At 43.0% G+C, this 19,524-nt stretch overlaps 1 protein-coding gene across 2 annotated transcripts in view; it reads right to left on the bottom strand.

Annotated features, from left to right (window-relative positions):
- Positions 1-5,486: 5,486 nt before the first annotated feature.
- LOC119860883 overlaps positions 5,487-19,524 on the bottom strand; it is a 32,016-nt gene continuing 17,978 nt past the window's right edge. Inside the window, exons 5-11 of one of the 2 annotated variants that reach the window (XM_043492270.1) lie at positions 18,999-19,127; positions 16,673-16,774; positions 15,139-15,261; positions 13,813-13,908; positions 13,201-13,293; positions 11,933-11,988; positions 5,487-8,779 (exon numbers count right to left, since the gene is read on the bottom strand). In XM_043492270.1, coding sequence (XP_043348205.1) covers positions 8,645-8,779; positions 11,933-11,988; positions 13,201-13,293; positions 13,813-13,908; positions 15,139-15,261; positions 16,673-16,774; positions 18,999-19,127 — 734 coding nt within the window. In that variant the 3' untranslated portion in view covers positions 5,487-8,644. Of the gene's footprint in view, positions 8,780-11,224; positions 11,989-13,200; positions 13,294-13,812; positions 13,909-15,138; positions 15,262-16,672; positions 16,775-18,998; positions 19,128-19,524 lie in introns of both variants that reach the window. The other variant, XR_006274201.1, reaches the window with a different exon arrangement.

The following is a 19,524-nucleotide window of genomic DNA, read 5'->3' as shown; positions in this document are numbered from 1 at the left end:
AAATGACATGCAGCTCATCATAGAAGTGGCATGTTTTGGGCTCTGACATGGAGCGGCCATTCACTTCTCTGGTTTTCTGGTAGGCTTGCCTCAGCTCCTTAAGTTTCACAAGGCACTGCTTTGGGTCCCTTTTATGGCCTCTGTCCTTCCTGCCCTTGGAGATTTTGACAAATGTTTTGGCATTTCGAAAACTGGAACGTAGTTCTGATAGCATGGATTCCTCTCCTGATACCGTGATCAGATGCCGTACCTCCCGCTCGGTCCATACTGGAGCTCTTTTGCGATTCTGGGACTCCATCATGGTCACCTCTGCTGATGAGCTCTGCATGGTCACCCTCAGTTTGCCACGCTGGCCAAACAGGAAATTGAAATTCAAAAGTTCGCAGGCCTTTTCCTGTCTACCTGGCCAGGGCATCTGAGTTGAGAGTGCTGTCCAGAGCGGTCACAATGGAGCACTCTGGGATAGCTCCCGGAGGCCAATACCGTCTAATTGTGTCCACATTACCCCAAATTCGACCCGGCAAGGCCGATTTCAGCACTAATCCCCTTGTCGGGGGTGGAGTAAGGAAATCGATTTTAAGAGCCCTTTAAGTTGAAAAAAAGGGCTTAGTCGTGTGGACGGGTGCAGGGTTAAATTGATTTAACGCTACGAAAGTCGACCTCAACTCCTAGTGTAGACCAAGGCCTAGTCAAGTAATGACCAAAAAGGAAGTCAAAAGGAATATTATAAAGAGTTCGTAGCTCTGTGTGCAAAGTCTCCTGGACCAGTTGAAGGCCACCCGAATGATACTACCTGGAGACCTGTCTAATACCTTACCCACTATGGGAGGTTTGAGAGGGGGAGTCGCATGCAAGGCTAAAGCGCCATGGATGTCAGCTCACTGGCCAAGCTGCCCTTGTTCTTACCACTGGTGGCTGTCCACTTGGGAGTTCCCCTCTGTTGTCCTGTCAGGGAGACTATCCCTCCACTGGGTATTGCTACCCAGCAGGGAAGAGCTATATGGTGGTTTCCCGTGTTTAGATCTCTCTGCGTGAAGGGACCTGATATAGTGCACTAGGTTTCTTTCTTTATTCTTTATTACTTGCCCCTGTTCCTCCTGCTTGCTGCTGTAGGCAAGTGTATCTTGTATTATTGGTCAGCAAAATTAAGGCTGGTTGAAATTTTTCCTCACAAAACTTGGGTTTACAACTTATCAAAATTTTATGCTAAAAGAATCTTTCTGCAAAAACTTACTTTGTCATTAAAAAGGAATGCCTGAAAATTGACATGTTTGGGCCAAAACCTGAAGTATTTTATTCAAAATGGTGGCTCCATGCCTTGTACAAATTGTAGTTAGGGTGCCTTCTGCTCCCATTCTCTTCTTTGGGGTCTCTATCTGGACAACATATCCCACGTTGCACCATGGCCCATGACTCCTATGATGCACCCACAGCGCTCACCAAGAGGGGAAAAAGGTGGTACATTATGGGAGATGTGATTTGAGGTGAGATGTGACAGTCTGGCCCAGAGAAAATAATTGGGAGCATAAGGCCAACCTCTGATATGGGATAGTGCCATTTTAAATCAACATTCTAGTTTTTGACCAAAATACTTTGATTTTCAATATTTTTGTGAAAAAGTCAACCTTTCCAATGAAAATTTAGATGAAAATGAAAAATGGATTTGCCAAAACCACAGGAGAAAAAGACCAATTTTTCTAAGCAGTTGTAATGTTCATAGAGGCTTGCCCTGCAGGTAGGAAATCTTTGTGCTGTGTTACATGCCACTTCCTTCTGTAGGGTTGTTCATGAATTATTTTACTTACTTGGAAGCAAGGAATGCCTTCTTTGGCCTAACAGCCAGTTGTGCTTCCAGAAGCACTTTGCACCTCCTTAACTTTCCACTGGCTGTGAGTCAAAATATGAGGGGTTGGTTTAAGTGGAATCCTGTGGGTCTATGTCCCCTCTCTTACTTCTGGTTACCATTCCCTCACTCTCTTTTTCTGATGCCCAACCATGATGCATCAAGTGGCAGGGAGCCAAGACACTCTTTCACCACATGCCAGCCAGGTGTGGAGGGAGAAAATAAGCTCAATTGCACTGACCTACTTGCAGAAACAGTAAGTAACTTCCGAGACAGCCCCTAGGAACTTGGATGTCAAGTTGGATGTCACATTACAACATAAACTAAGTAGAAAACACTGGTTGTGATAGGAGCAGAGCATTCGCCCAGATGTTGTGCGAGTACCATATATGGAACGTGGGTAACATATGTTACATGTGCAGCTACTACCTATCATGGAGTAAGAGACTTTGGTTTGATGCCTCAAGGTCAAGCATAAAATTTTACACACAACAGGGATTAATGGTAATAGGTGTGGTCTGCATCTTGGGAAAGGCTCCTCTGCTCCATTTTGGCTGGGTGGAGCCAGTTTTTTCCTGCAGTGTTGCATGTATTCAAATGGATCTTCTGTTAAATCTTTTTCTCAGACATGTTTGTGGTCAGACAGCAGTCGATGGATTAATGAAACAAATGAAATAAAAGGCACCAAGTTATAAAAATAAAAGTTTTTATTGAGCCGAACTGGCAGTGAATTTATTGAGTCAAATAGCACAAATTAACTGAGTCAAACTGGCAAAGTATATTTTTAGTCCTGAGTAGTTCTCCTGAGAAAGGCAAAAACCCAGAGGGAAAACCCCTCTTTTTAAAGAGGGGAAAAACTCTGGGAAATTCCTTTCTGACCCTCTAGGCAGCGATCGGAAAAATGCCCAGGAGATCAAAACAAAAAACTAAAGTATTAAATGAAAAATATACATATAGCTGTGATAAGCAAAAGAGAGAGAGCAGAACAATTTAAAAAAATGTCTTGGCAATACATAGAGTAGGGTCCAGATTCTCAAAGGTGCCTAACTCCCATGACTGAAATGCCTTTGAGGATCTGGACTTGGGTTACCAAAGGTCAGCAGGTGACAAAGCAATGACCAGCCATGTTTACCAAACTAGAAATTAGCAACCACTGTTTCTATTTATGGCAAGCCACAGTGATCTGGCAATGAAAAGCAGGCTAAGGGGAACATGTGCACTGCTTAGCTTTGAAAATAAAATGCATGCCAAGCCAGTATCTTTTCAAAAGATAAAAAGCTAAGTAATAAGATAAAGAAGATTTTTTATATAAAATATATATAAAAACTCTGTATCAGAATTCCTTGGCTCCAGCTTTCGGGCTCTCCAGCCCATCTTCTATTATGCCATTAAGGAATTTTCCACGCCTTTGTTTAAAATATCACAGATCATTGTACCAAACACGCCGCCCCCCCAACGCACACACAGTCACACACCAACATGCACACTCCTCCAACACACCTTTTGCACCATCCACATCTCACACACACACCTTTGCACCATCAACACACCAGCACACTTATAACACATCAACATGTTTTAGATGTTATTCTAAAAGATATGCTTTAGGAATTATTTTGGGGAAGTTCTAGGGCCTGTGTCATACAGGTGGTGAGACTAGACTATCACAATGGTCCCTTCTGGCTTTGGAATCTATTAATACACAATCGCACTATGCACCCACAAAAGACCATCTGTATAAGATTTTTCCACCTTTTTGCCCAGCAAATAGTGGAGTAAGCCCCACCACTATCTCCTCCCTAATCCCTACACTCACATCCCCTTTTTCAAGACACACCTCATTCTAGCTGTTCACCTCTGTCCTCCCCTTCTAAATGATATGGGAAATTTTCATGTTGTTTACTTCTGAATTGCATTTTTCATTTTGTTTTAGTTTTCAGCCACTGAAATAATACACTTGTTTTCAGACTTTTTCCTGCCCATTTCTATCACTTAAAAAACAAACACTTTTCCTCCTTCCTCACTGGAAGAGGCGAGAAAAACAATTAAATACAAAATCCACCCCATATCTTTCCCCTTCTCTCTTTTTTCTCAAAAGTAAACTTTTTTAAAATTTGAGACTTCACAGTATCCCACCCACTTTCTTTCTTGTTCCTAGGGTTGCCACTGCCTGAAACAGAATGAATACCAAGATTTTGTTTTGCGAGGTTGTAGGGTTTTTTTCCACGTTTTCTCTCTTGACACAACTTTTCTAAACTTCCTCATGGCTCCAATCCTACAAACATGTATGAATGTGTTAAACTTTACTACTCTAAGTAGTTCCATTGAAATCATTGGATTACTCCCACTAGTAAAGTTAAGCATGTGAAAGATGTTTGCAGAATCAAGGCTGAAATTCAGAAAAAGTGGCAAAAAGAATAATGAAACTAGACCACTTTGTAACTTTTCACTTTTCCTTCTGCCATGCCATAACTTTTTGTAAAAGTTTGAGAAGTTTAGAAAAGTTACGGATTGGCAAAAGGAAAAAGGAGGGGGAGTAAAAAGAACAACCCCCCCGAGCTCTCCTCAGATATTATTTAGTTTCTTGCACTCAGTGACAAGATAAGTGAGAGAAAACCTCCGACAATCAGAAATTTTGAAAGTCTAGATAATAGGATTGTCATACCAGAGCCTATTCTGAGTCAGTGTGAAGCCATGGAAACAGCTGCAATCATGACAGAGAGCACTTTGTTCAGAATATCACCAGGATGAATAACCACTGAGTTTTGCAATCTGTCAATATCCCATTTTTAAGTTCTCAGCCATTTTGACTTTACAAATTACACGTGTGCAGTGTACAGCTACGGTATGGAATGTCTGTGCCATGCCAAGAGTCCTAGACCATTGTGATATCAGAGTAATCCAACCAATCACCACCCTTATTCTACAGCTAGTTTGCATGCAGTAATTTCATTGGTTGTATGAGGGAGACTGCACAGAAGGTGGACCAGCTGCCCAACCTGTGTGCCCAACTGCCATGGGCATAAAATACAAATCTCCCAGCCCAACTCTTTCTACATACAAATCAACACAACTAACACACACAGCTCCTCACCACAGCATACACCCTTCATTTATTACCTGCACAAACTAACACAACTGTCCAAACACAACACACACATTCTCCCACTCTCACTCATACTTACCATAAATTTGAGCAGGAAAGCTGCAGATCCATTTCTAGATCAAATTGAAATTTTTTGGAGAAAATGGGACTATTTCTAACCCTGATCGAGATCAGTTGAGAGAAGGGTGTGAAAAAGATCAGGACTGAATGAATTTGGGGAATGAATTCTTCATTTACCTCAGTAGAGAAAGAATGAAGATGAAAAACTTATTCTGAAGAAAATATTTGGAAAGAAGTCTGAAGAAAACTTTTATACAAGTCTTCTAAACCCAAATTCTCAAACCGTGAAATCGTGTACTTTCTATCAATCCATTACCAGCCCAAGGGGTACATTAAGTATGGTGAGCAGAACATCCGATGAAGTGAGCTGTAGCTCACGAAAGCTTATGCTCTAATAAATTTGTTAGTCTCTAAGGTGCCACAAGTACTCCTTTTCTTTTTACTCTGAAAAGTGGCTTTGACTCTTAGGGTATATCTACACTGCAATAAAAGACCCACAGCATGTCTGCAGCTGGCCCACCTCAGCTGACTTGGGCTCATGGGGCTCAGGCCTGAGCCTCGGCTCTGAAACACCATGAGGGGGGTGGGTCTCAGAGCCCAGACTCTCAATGTCGACACAGCTATTTGTAGCCCCGCAAGCTCAAGTCAATTTAGCTGGGCTCTGTGACATGGTACTGGGGGGTTTATTGCAGTGTAGATGTAACTTCAGTGATTTCCTATCGAATGTGCTCAGTTTACAGGGAAAAAAAGGCAAAACTGCTGAATAAAGGTGCCAATTCTATATAGTCTATTTTCAAAGCAGAACTACATTGTAAAGAACAACAAGCACATTGTAAAGGAGTTTAACTAGAATATATAGACTACTGCCTGTGATCAGGAAATTGTGCTTTGAACAACACACATGCATTTCCTTGTCCATGTTCTCAGCTTAACAAACTTTTACAATGTAAGGCATGAGATCCCCAAGTGGAAACATGTTGGTTATTCAGTGCAAGCCTCCGCCTTCTACTGAATGACCAGGCCTAGCCACTTTAAATTCTTGAATACTTCTAAATACACAATGTCCCTACGTACTTTTCTCCTCTTAGTTGTATCATCTCATGTCTTACAAACATAGGGTGACCAGATGTCCCAATTTTATAGGGACAGTCCTGATTTTTGGGTCTTTTTCTTATATAGTCTCCTATTATACCCCACCCCCGTCCTGATTTTTCACATTTGCTGTCTGGTCACCCTTTACAGTCACTAATGGAGAATGACCCTCCAAAATCCTGAGCTCTGTCACAGGGTACTTGCACCTTTAAGAGGGAGCAGTGACTAGTTCATCTGTGATTGGTCAGTTGATCCCTAGTTAGGTTGAAGAGAAGACACCTGGGCCATATAAATGGGAAGAGAGTGAGACAGTGGAGGAGTCAGTCATGAAAGGGACAGGTGAGTACTCTGGAGGGAGGAAAAGAGAGGCCTGGAGAGAAACAAGCAGCAGAGGAGAGCACCATCGTAAAGAACATTCTTGGTGATGTCTGGCCGGATCTGGGGAACCCCTGTTGAGTTACAGGAGAGTTTGTGTAAAGGCCCCTAAGAACAAGCAGGAGAACCAGGGGGGGTCCAGGGAAGCTGAGCCTGAACAAAAGGGTTGATGCTGGAAGGTGGATTCCAGCAGTAAGGGTAGGATGTACGGGGAGGAGGCGGCCTGGGGAATGTACACTGCTGGAGTTCTTTCATGGGAGACCTGACATGGGGCTACAGGAGATGTGTCATGGGCAAGAAGTGAATTGGGGTGTGCTCAGGTGGATGGCCTTGGATAGCGAAGCCATGGAACAAGGGCAGAAAGTCTGGGGACAGACTGCTTAAAGACCCTCTTGGGAAAATGAGCTGGAAATGATGTCCCAGGATGGGGCATGGTAAACTGCTGTAAACCTGTTGTATTTGGGGAGAATGGTGTGATCAGGAGCATTCTGTCGCCTGTTGAACTTGTACAGGAAAAAGTTATGCCTAGAAGTAGGCTTTTTAATTGGATATTAAGGGAAACTGTGTTCCTTTTATGGCTTGTCCAAAGGGAAAGTATTGCAGGTGCATCTGTCATGGTGCAGCCTGCTGGAGGGGTATCCTTGAGGTTGGGGCTGTGTTCTTCAGTGTGCTTTTTCAATTTTTAGTAAAGCAAACTCCTTCTGGCTCCTAAACCCCAAATGAATCTCATAGGATGGGCAGGCCCCTGAAACACCAATATAGCCTACAGATAGGGAAACTGAGGCACTGAGCTTAAGAACCAGATTTTCAAATACGTGGCACCAACAATTGTGGCCAGATTTTCCATGGAGTTCAGCTTATGCTGAGGCACCTAATTTAAGGCCAGACTTGCAAAGTGCTCTGCAGCCAACCCCCTGAGCACTTTGGAAAATCAGGCCCCACGTGGCTTCATCAAGGTCACTGAACTAGTTTGTGGCAGAGCCCAGAGTTGGACACAGATCTTTGGAGTCCTAATCCAGTGTCTTAAATACACAGCCATCTTCCTTCCTGAATATCTCAGTGATTGTGGGGACAGGGTAGCTCTCCACACTCACCTTGGGACAGTGAAAACTTTCAAAGTTCCGGCTTAACTTCCCCAGCGTCCTATAGAAAACTTGTGATATAGCCCAGAACAGGACCCAGCTCTTGTGGATCCCAGACCACTGCTCTAACCATCTCTTCCTGCAGGCCTTTGCCTTGTTTGCTGCCCTACACATAATATGCAATTATTAGCTTGGCCAGTTCAGCTCTGTGTTCTCGGTGCTTTGTTGGTGAGTGTATGCAGTCAAGCACAGTGATTTGGCACATTCTTAAAGTTTTCTAGCTCTGAGGAGAATGCTTAGGTGTGTCATAGGGCTAGTCTACACTACTGCTTAAGTTGCTGTAATTTACATCACTCAGGGGTGTGAAAAAGACACACATCCCCGGACACACAAGTTAGGGCACACTAAGCACTGTCCATATCAGCACTGTGTCAGTGGGAGATGCTCTCCCACCGACATAGCTTCCGCCTCTCACAGAGGTGGAGTAATTATGCTGATGGAAGAGCGCTCTCCTGTTGGCATAGTGCGTCTTCACCAGATGTGCTATAGTTGCATCAGTGCAGCTGCACCCATGTAGCACTCTAATGTAGACTTGCCCCTAGCAGAGTCCTAGGGTGAAATCCTGAACCTAGTCGCAAAACTCCCCTTGACTTCAACAGAGCCAGGTTTTCACCTCTAGATTCTATTCCTCCTTTTACAACGTAAGTGACTTTGTTCTAGGCAACCAAGTATTCTTGGGGGAGGAGAGATCACCTTCCTTCCAGGTATCTCTTCACATACAAAAACTAGCTTATTTTCATGGGTCCTGTTTTGAGGGTGGCTGTATGTCACAAACACATGGCTAGGAGACTCTAAATCTGTATTACAAACTGTACCCTGGGTCTTGAATGAGCATTCCAAATTTCAAGCAGATCATTGTACCTTTGTTTGGAGGGAGCACTAAAAATTCAGTTTTAAACAGAAACCTGCATTCTAAACTCTGATACACTAAATACCGCCTTGTAATCCCACCTGAGAACCACTGACCTGGAGGATACATACCTTTCATTCCTGGCTTTTGGCTTCTGGCATCTCATAACTCTGTTTTCATAGGAAAAGCAATAAAAATGTGAAAATGTTTGAAATTTGTTCTGCTATGTTAGCTATTACCTCAAATGTCCCTTCAACCATGCTTGCTGGCTGGTTAGTTCTGCAGCTCTGGCCATCCAAGGACTGTAAAAGCTAGAATAAGAATAAATAAAATTTGTCATCATGATACACATTATATCCTTTACATGAACACAAAGAAAAACCATGCACTAAAGATACCATAAATAGCTCCCGTTCCACCAATTTGTGGTTTTCAGGCAGCATCCCGCATCAGAAATCTGCCCTGAAGTGCCAGGAGGGGCTTCCTCAGATGTAGAAAAATCCTCAGGTCTTTTAAAAGCTGGGATGGCCAGTTCTCTGCCACATGCTCCACCTAAGGTGATGAAAATGGCAGGAGGGGATGGGGCTGGAGCACCTTATGCTCCAGTGATCCCTGGCTGACAGAGTGGCCTCTAGGGGATAAAGGCCAGATTAAGGCAATTCAGGTCCCTATGGAGTCCCACCATGCCCCTGACCCTACTTGAGCTAACAGTGGCGGGTGTCACTCACACAAGAGCAATCTGCTGGGCTGGTAGGGAGCCCAGTACATCTCCTCTTCTGGCAGGATACAGCTTCCTCAGTCCCTGGATCACCACTCCCTCTGGGGCCTACCTTGCATGAGGGAAGGTTCATTCCCCACCCACTCAAGATATATCCTGAGTATGAAGGCCTTGCCATCGCCCCCAGAACCATGCAAGGTGGCAGCAACAAGGGGCCCCTGCACATCAGAACCCTCGGGTGATGTCAGCACAAGAACAGTGGATTTCAGAGTTAACACTCCACTGAGATGAACTGGGCAATTCATGCCTGTCAGGGCTTGTCTAGACAAACAGTTAGTGCACGGCAAGCTGGGGTATGATCCTACCTTTTGCTAGCTGGCCAAACACTAACGGTCCCTATGGACCCTGTGGTTGCTCACTAACAGTTCCCTGGAGCGCTTTGGTGTACTCTGCTTTGGAACATGAGTAGGTCAATGGGCACCAGGGAAATTTTAGTGTGCAGTAACACGGTCTACACAGACACTTGATGGCCAGCAGGCTAGTGTGGGATAGATTTATGCCCTAACTTGCCACTAACTGATTATTCATCTAGATAAGTCCACAGGCCTATTGTTATAGGCTCTCTGCACACTCAGGCAGGCATCACTGTATCAGTTACACTAAGCTCATGTTTCAAGCTCTTCTTCACAACCATGAGGGATAGACACCTGTTTTTTAAAAAACAACTGCTAAGATTCTGACGTTATCAGGTGTCTTCAGGAGCTGTGCCCCTAGGCGTGTATCTATTGTGCCAGTATCTTAACCTGCACTTGTAGGGGCACAATTCTTACTGGTATAATTTAAAGCCATCCTTATGCCACTCTAAATTATGCCAGTGACCAAAACATTCCCCAACATCCTACAGGATCAGGGGAATTGAAAGGGGGATTAGAGCCACTTTTCCTGTCTACTCCCCTCAGTTATTCTGAGCAGAATTTAGCCACTGTCAGGGATCTGGCCACAAGATTATATGGGGTTGTGGTAATAGGAACAAATTCCTAAGAAGAGAAAGGTAGAGTAAAGTTCAAAAGACTGTCGTCACATTAACTAACACCTCTGCTCTCCAGTGAGTCCTGGGAACAAACAAGGACGGGGAGTAATTCAACAAAACATATTTCACAGAACAGCTCTATGGACCAACTTCTTTCTCAATGATTCTAACACTTCAGCGTTATTATTCTCTAATACAAAATGTACCATTTTCAATGCACCTTTCTCATTTATTTATGTAATAATGTGGTTTGAATGCGAGTCTTTATGATGAGCTAGAATTATTCCAGCAATTTAGGGAGCCCTGGGACTGAGCCACAACTGTATTCATCTCTCAGTGGTGCAGTTCTCTGCAATCTGATTGAAAAAAGTTGGCTAACATATCAGGAAGTTTGGGATTAGGGGGTGTCCCATGTTGTAGGAGAACATGAGCGGAGAGTTCAGAGCAGAAGCATTCACAATAGCCATGCTGAGCGCTAGTTTGAGAGGAAAAAGTATAGCTCAGTATAATAAATTGTAAGAATTTGAGATTGCTACCTGTTGACTGGATAATATTCAAGTTTGAAAAGTATTTAGCCTAAGCCAGGATTCAGTTAATATCTCTCCAACAGGAAGCAATCTCAAGCCCTAAACTTCTAGGTGAATGGAACTTGCAATTTATCCAGTGCCTCAGCTATCCTTTGACATTTAATCAATCGCAAATGCTGACACCATAAGTACTATTTCTTAATTCAATAAATTGTTCGTTCCTTGCTTTGGATTATATTTATATTACTGTTTTAGAAGTAGTTTTATCTTTTAAATTGAATTAATATTTTTAAAAAATACTGATATCTTTCAATTCATGGTTTTAAAACCCTTTAGGTTAATTTTGTCACTAACAATATCACAGGAAGGCAACAGCATAGTTTAGTGGCAAATCAAATTAATCTCTTTCTGATAATGCAATATCATTTTTTGTGTGTTAATTGCTCTCCTGTGCTGCATCTTTGATTTCTTCACACCTTACCTCCAGGCCTGGACAACAAAGGGACATCTTCCAGGAGCCTATGTATGACACTTCCTCGGACAGCAGAGCGAACGAGAGCTCTTGATGAGAGCAGCTCCAGGAAGAAAACAGGTGCAGCCAGAACTAGCATTGGTGTTTCTGTATGGGATACAATTCCTTCCAAGACAAAGAAGCTATTGCTGAATTGCAGGGAGCTGGGCAAGAAATTGAGTATTACCACCCTCTACAATATAACCTGATGTCAGAATTGCACTGATGGCCAGGCATGGCATTGGAGACATTGTGTTCTTAGATGCCTTGTCATCCAGAGCAGATGGAAATTCAGAACTCCTCTCTGCCAGGTCATGAAAAATGCAAAGAGTGCCACTGGAAAAGCAGCAGAGCTGATCCCACCATCTTGGCTGCAGTCCATTTTTATTTCATTACATTTTGCTTCCAGAAAGTCTCAGCTTTTCAATTGCATGTGAAATTCTTCCCTTCCTGGCCTAAAGAGATGTGGTGTTTTACTGTGAAATGTTAAACAACAGTCCTGTGTGTGTGTAACTCTATATATTTACACAAGCAGTTGTAAAGTGTTTTGAAGTATTGGAAGCTCAAAAAAGTTCTGGTTGAATTGAGGGATCTCTCAGTTTTTGTTGTACTATGGAGAACCAATGAGAATATTTTCAAAGTCCAATGAAAATATTTTCTGGAGCACTGCATCCTTACTTCTGCATGCTGGCTTTCTTGCTGATCCTTTTCTTGTCTTTTTTTCTTCCTGTGATCTGGAAAGCATAGACAGATTAACCCCTGCTTAGTGTTTTTTATATAAACGTCAAACCCAGTGGAAAGAAAAGATGTTACACCGAGAAAGTCACTGGAGCCTCTGTGGTATGAGAGTGAAACTAGAACCCTTCAGAAAATGGGTTCTGAGAGTGATTCTCTGATCCAAATTCCAGGAAATGATTGTCTTTCCGCAATACTAGAGAAAACAGTAAAATTTGCAAAACATTTTTCTAAAGAAGAGGTATGGCTGAAGTGATTTGTTTTTGGCATTTTAGTGTAATCAAAGTCATACTTGCCTGCGTCTCCTTTATTATTTCCCTGTTCCAATAAAATAAAGTCTATATGCTTTGAAGCTAGAGGATTTATATCATCATACAAACATGTATTAGCAGCTCTGGCAATAAAATCATTTTGTGCTGGAAGGGATCCAACCCCTCCCATCACAACAGGATAACAGCAATCTCTCCTAGTCTCTCCAAAAGGAAATCATAACCAACAGCACTGGCACACCATGTAATTGTCACCAATCTCTTTTTTCCCTTTCCCTATTGCCTCTCTTTGCCCATCAGCTGGCTCTTCCCACCGTGATCCAGTGTTCCCCTCAGTTCTTTCTCTCCCAGAATTGCTTTGTAATTACTGGTTCAATCTCCCTCATGCCATGGCCTCTTCTTGGGGGTGAAATGTGCTGCCTTAGGACTGGGAAGCAGCTGTACTGGCCTCTTACCCCTGCCTACCGTGCTGCATTGAGGCATGGGGGAGTGAAGGTGTAAGCAGAAGGAGCTGTGAGGAGGGAAGGTGAAGGAAAAAGCCTGGACTGCCCAGCTCTAGGAATAGTTGGTAGTTAGAGCTAAAGGGCGTAAGTGGGACATCAGTGACACATAGACCCTGGTGCTAGCTCTGTTTGGGGTGAATCTCACTTTAAGGGAGGCCTGAGATATATATAAAAATATATTTATAATTTTAACCCCAAAGAAGATTCCAAGATAAAAAGATATTTGCCATCCCACCTTGCACTAAATGATGGTAGATGGGCTGTATAGTTCATCTACTTCCCCTTGCCTTCTGATTTACTTTATAAAGTTATCCTTTTTCTCTATAACTCCCAGAGGAAATAAGGAATATTTAAAATGGACTGTGCAATATGCTGTAACAGTGATATTTGTTTTAAAAGTCTTTAAAATATGCATGAAATGAGCAGGGTTGATACTTACACCATACAAAGGATGCTAGAAGAATAAGGAGAGAAATTGCAGCAGAGATAAGGGCGGCAGTTGTGCTATCAAAAAATGATGAGCAGCCTTTTCCTGGAGGTCAAAAGAAGAAAGGAATGAAACACCATGTCACTAGTTTAGTTGCTCGGGGGAAGTTTCACAAGGGCTGGGACTCAGGGGCTGTAAAAGCGCTGCAGTTGGCAGAGAAGAATTCTCCTGATGCAGCAGTGTATATGTAACATCAACAGATCGTGGTCATTAGGATCAAACCAGGGACCTCTGGAGCTTCGTGCATGAGCCTCTACCATGTGAGCTAAAAGCCGCCTGGCTTTAACTCTCTCTAGGAGGCCTTGGTGCCACTAAATGGGATACCCTCTTTGCAAGCCCTGATGTAGAAGGCTGGCCGGGGACAGGGCTGGAGATGGGGAGGACGCGCTGTGCCCAAAGTTCCCTGTAGTATTTAGTGCTATGGAGATGCTCAGCCTCTGTGGGCTGCAGGGGGAACTTGAAATCTCTATTTTGCATCAAATATAAATTCCCTTTTTTTAAAAAATGCATTTTTGCAGGAAAACACACAGTATAAATTTTAATTTGTGAAGGATGGGGGCTTACTTTGGAGTTGCTGGATGTTTTGTATAAGGAAGATGGCAAACGCCACAACTAGAATCACTCCCCCAAGGGCTGAAGTATCCAGAATGACGCGGTACACTTGGAAAGAGAAAAGAAATAATAAAATGCTGCCATATTTGATTGACACAATTGAATGTAGATCGAGATTGTTTTTTTTCTTCTCTTTGTATGTAGAATCATTCCTGCTTCCTGTTCAATTACAAAAGCCTTTGAAACCTGTTTCTTGAGGTGACCCATGGTGAGTCTCAGCTCGCTCATGAGACTTCAGGGCAGCAAGTATCAACAGGAGTTAACAGCTCTGCAATGGTTTATTGAGTTTTGTAACAATGTATGTGATGTTAAGTGCTCTGTACTTATGTTTTCTTTGTTTAACATTTTAAGGCAAAGCAGTTATGGGCAAACGTTACTAAGTATCAGCCAGCAAGGGGGAAAGGTACAAAGTGCACTTCATCTGCAGCCAAATACTAGCAGCTGCTCAGGAGGTGTTATGCTGTAACAGTGATATTTGTTTTAAAAGTCTTTAAAATATGCATGAAATGAGTGGGTTTATACTTACACCACACAAAGGGTGCTAGAAGAATAAGGAGAGAAATGGCAGCATCACAGTCCTGCTGGCTATGGGAATCTGCAGGCATGCTAGCCAACTGCATAGCTTATTGCTGGGTCAGTATTGCGTCTGGCTCCTTGAAAGATGAGGGGTCGGGGGGAAATTTTCCTTGTACCTTCTTCTCCCTTTAGCCACACTCACGGGCAGCCAAAACTTTGCCCTCAACATATAGGATACGTCTACACTCTGAGCTGGAGGTGAGATTCCCAACTTGAGGAAACAGACCTACACTAGCTCTCATTGCGCTACCGTGATAAAAGTAGCAGCGCTGCCGTGGGAGAGGCAAATCGGCCTGAGTACCTATCCAGCATCTCTGATGGGCATGTAGAAGTCTATTATCTTCCACAAGTAGAGCACAGTGTTAAGCTCATATGAGGACAATTGGAATTGGAAAAAAATAGGCCTAAGGCCACTAACTGGGGGAGTCTAGTTGTCACGCTTCAGGCCAACTGTGCCAACAAAGCTCAGCATTTCAAGAAATGTATTGTGTAACCAATGATAATCGCTACAATACATTACAGCTACACCACTTTGAGAATCATAGACGTGTAGGGCTGGAAGAGGCCTTGAGATCCTCTTGTCCATCTGCCTGCACTGAGGCAGGAATAACTACACCTAGGCCATCCCTGACAGATGTTTGTCTAACCTTTTCTTAAATGTCACAAATATATAAGTACATGTACAAATAACTTATTACTTACTTGTTTTCTTTTTAAACATCTCAAGGTGTTGGGGACAAATTGCCAAGACCACACTTATGAGAAGTGTTACTATGATCACCCATGTGAGTAAAATCATAAACAACACAAGGGCTGTGGAGAGACCTGTGGAGAAATAGGGAATGAAACTAGAATTGCTGTACCTACAGTTAGGTACTGCTCCTGCAAATCACTCTGCGTGGGCAGACCCCTGCAACCACAAGGAGTCCCCTTGGAGGTCTGCCAAGATGGAGTAGTAGCAGGATTGGGATGATGTTCGGTCTTAGTTATGATGACCGAAGGGCTGTTTTGATTAATTCTGTTTCATTGTGGTTTAATAACTGCCAGCCAAAACATGTTAAGCTGGAATTAAGGATGAGAATATGTATCATAATAAATATCATCCCATCCTCAAAAGCTTTATAGACCCAAGAGATTCCTACTTAAAGCTAGATGTAAAACAACCAAACACGATAGAGTGTGGAAACATACAGTTAAAGCACCCAACCAACCTTAATTCCACCCTGCAGGGATGTAACAAGGGGAAAAAAAGTTATTGAAAAAACATTAATCTATCTTTAAAAATCTGTTTAAGCTAATAAGGGACCGACAGAACCAAAGTTCTTTGTTATTAATTGTGTGGCATGACCACAGTGCAGGATTAAGGAATGGGGGTCCCAAGCAGGTGTGGTGGTATGGAAGGGGTCAGAGAGATGCCAGTTTACAAAAGGACTTAGCCACATATTTAGCTTTAAATACAAGTTTAAGTCCTGATTACGTCAGTGGGATTTAAGTACATGTTTGAAGTTGTGTTTAAGTGCTGACCAGATTATTGGTACTGTCCTGCTTTGGGGCCAGAACAGCAACATGGGAAGGGCTGGAACTGATTTTCTTTCTCTTCCTTCCTTCCTTCCTTCCTTCCTTCCTTCCTTCCTTCCTTCCTTCCTTCCGGTTTTTATAATAAGATTGGAGACCTGGGCACTTATCTTAGGGGCATGTCTCTCTACCCCAGCGGGGAAGCCAGGTTTACTTACTAGTGGCTCTTTGACTCTATTTCAGGACATGGGAGGGGGCCTATAAGTGCTGTGATTTATACCCTCATGTAGCCCCATCTATGTTACAGAAACAGCTTGGAAACGTTTGGATCATTGGCTGCAGTAAGATGAAGGAGGCACCTTGAGATGAAAAAGTGGTTGCCATCTTCTGGAAGTAAGTGCTCGTTAGAGCTTTAATTTGTATGGAGCTTTTATTTCAAATCTCCCATCTCGGATATGTACAGTGGCCTCCTGCCTTTTCTGCCCTTTCTCCCCTTTTGCTGATTTTATGATTCTATAGTCCATATAACCCATGCTATAGCGACAGGGTGACATCCTGCCTCTGAATCTTCCAGGTATGAGATTAATAAGGTGCTTTTGCTTTTCGTGTCTAGTGCTGAACCTGCTCCTTTGACTAAGAGTACATTTCCTTCTGCAATCTGTTCCATCTGCTTCGTTCAGTGCACGTATACCCTTTAATATCAGAACCAAGGTGGGCCTACCGTCTTCCCATATCCAGAAGACAGCAGCAGCGAACATCAGGATGGCCGAGACACACACAAGCCCATGGATGAATACGACAAGCCATCTCCACAGCTCCCCCACTAAGAAAGCAACAGATACATTAGTGAGTGACGTCTCCACCCACATCGCCAGTGGACCTGCTCTACAACATGGTGTCCTCTAACCAAGATCATGATCCATGATCATGTAGAGCAACATGGCATTCTCCCCACAGCATGACCTTGCATGCATCGTACATGCAAGGTCATGCTGCATGGAAGATACCAATTTATAGAGCACATACGTCCATATATGGCCCACAAACTAGTATGTGGCCTCAAGCGCTGAAAAGGTTGGACCAGATTCTAAAATAAGGCAAAACCTTGCAACTCAGAAGAGATCCCGTTTATCAAAGGGCTGAATGGAGATAGTTCAGTATACACACACGCAAGAGGAGAGTGGTGCTAGTTAATATTAAAAAGAACTTACATTAACACAACCTAATTAGTTACAGATCTCCTAATCTATTAGTCAGTTATAGGAGCATTAAAGAGGAAAGGACCTTAAAATATTGATGTGCCCGTGCTTCTCACTTTGTAAAGAAGTGAGGAGATAGTTATAGCCTAGGATGCGTGTAATTAAAAAGAAATCTGGAAGTGGGGCAGGTTTACGGGACCTCCGTGCCATACTAGGAATAAGCTCTGTATTTTGTTAAGAGGTCTGAGAGGCCTGGGGTGAAAGTTGTTTCATACAGCATGAGGTGGAGTAGCCCATCCACTAAAGAGAAACCCAGAGGAGTTTGATACTAAAATGAGCTGGGAAAGAGAGGAAGAGAGAGAAAGGAAAGGCTGATCAGTATTTAACATAAGTTAAAACAACAGGGTCTGGTGGATAGGGCATTGGCATGGGAGTCATAATAATAAAGGCCTCATCAGAAGATCTCAAAGCACTACCAAACAGATCCGTATCATCCTCATCATAAGATCTTACAAAAACTAAGTGATTGGGCAACAAAACAGCAAATGAAATTTAATGTTAATAAATGTAAAGTAGTGCACATTGGAAAAAATAACCCCAACTATACATACAAGATGATGGGGGCTAATTTAGCTACAACTAATCAAGAGAAAGATCTTGGAGTCATCGTGGACAGTTCTCTGAAGACGTCCACGCAGTGTGCAGCGGCAGACAGTCAAAAAAGCAAACGGGATGTTAGGAATCATTAACAAAAGGGATAGAGAATAAGACGGAGAATATCTTATTGCCCTTATATAAATCCATGTACACCCACATCTTGAATACTGCATACAGAGGTGGTCCCCTCATCTCAAAAAAGATGTACTGGCATTCGAAAAGGTTCAGAAAAGGGAAACTAAAATGATTAGGGGTTTGGAATGGGTCCCATATGAGAAGAGATTAAAGAGGCTAGGACTTTTCAGCTTGGAAAAGAGGAGACTAAGGGGGGACATGATAGAGGTATATAAAATCACGAGAGGTGTGGAGAAAGTGAATAAGGAAAAGTTATTTAGTTGTTCCCATAATATAAGAACTAGGGGCCACTAAATGAAATGAATGGGCAGCAGGTTTAAAACAAAGAAAAGGAAGTTCTTCTTCACTCAGCACACAGTCAACCTGTGGAACTCCTTGCCTGAGGAGGTTGTGAAGGCTAGGACTATAACAGGGTTTAAAAAGAGAACTGGCTAAATTCATGGAGGTTAAGTCCATTAATGGCTATTAGCCAGGATGGGTAAGGAATGGTGTCCCTAGCCTCTGTTCGTCAGAGGGTGGAGATGGATGGCAGGAGAGAGATCATTTGATCGTTACCTGTTAGGTTCACTCCCTCTGGGGCACCTGGCATTGGCCACTGTCAGTAGACAGGATACTGGGCTGGATGGACCTTTGCTGGGACCCAGTATGGCCATTCTTATGTTCTTATAAGAAAGCAACACAGGTTCTATTGACATCAGTAGGAGCTGCTGGCTGCTCTGCACTAATGGAAGAAAATCGGGTCACTCGTTTAGGTGCCTCTACGTGGATTTCAGACCCTGGCGTTAGGAGCCCAGGTTGGGAAATGTTGGCCTTGGAATACTGAGGATACCCAGGAGCTTTGGAATTTCTCAGAGAAATCTAATCAGATGTGAACATGAAAATTGACGTATAGTGAAGATAACTGAAGTATCCTGCTATAGGCGTAAGACCACATACCTTTTTGCCTTCAACTCTACTCCGTCACCTACGTTTTCACACACGGAAGAAATTAAGCACATTTTAGGTTTATTTGCAATTTACATGCTTGATTGAAGGGAAATGAGTTGAAATACTTACTAATTTTTTTCTTTTCTGATTGACAGCACAAGATAATGAAGCCCAATCCAGACCCAGCAGCCAGCATTGTTGCAATAACAAAAGCAACAGCAGAAATTTTCAGTGCATGCTTCAATGAAGGCATGATACCTACAATATGGACAACACAAATCCAAACCATCACTTGAAAGCTGAGAACAGAAAGGGCTCAGGAGGACTAAAAGGTGTTCTGTTTTCCCTGCTCTTTCTTTCTGCTTGAAGGACAGTGCAAGAGTAACACTGACAGACCCTGGTTGTCAGCAGGCAGGACTGAACATGGGACTTCTGGAGTTTAGTGCATGAGCCTCTACTGCAGGAGCTAAAAGCCATATGGCTGTTAACTAAGGCTGTAAAGCAGACTCATTAATCTTTCTGTAAGTGGTCTTGGTGCCACTAGATGGGACAGAACACCGCACCCAGAAGGTGTGTGGATTACATAAGTACAATTTCCTTTTTGTCTGCAGTTAAGTTCAGTGTCCCAAAGACTAAAACGGGGATGAATCTTCTA

The sequence above is a fragment of the Dermochelys coriacea genome, chromosome 9, assembly GCF_009764565.3.
Source record: "Dermochelys coriacea isolate rDerCor1 chromosome 9, rDerCor1.pri.v4, whole genome shotgun sequence".
Taxonomy (NCBI): domain Eukaryota; kingdom Metazoa; phylum Chordata; order Testudines; family Dermochelyidae; genus Dermochelys; species Dermochelys coriacea.
Note: the sequence above shows the minus strand (reverse complement) of the source record. Positions and strands in the feature narration are given on the sequence as shown.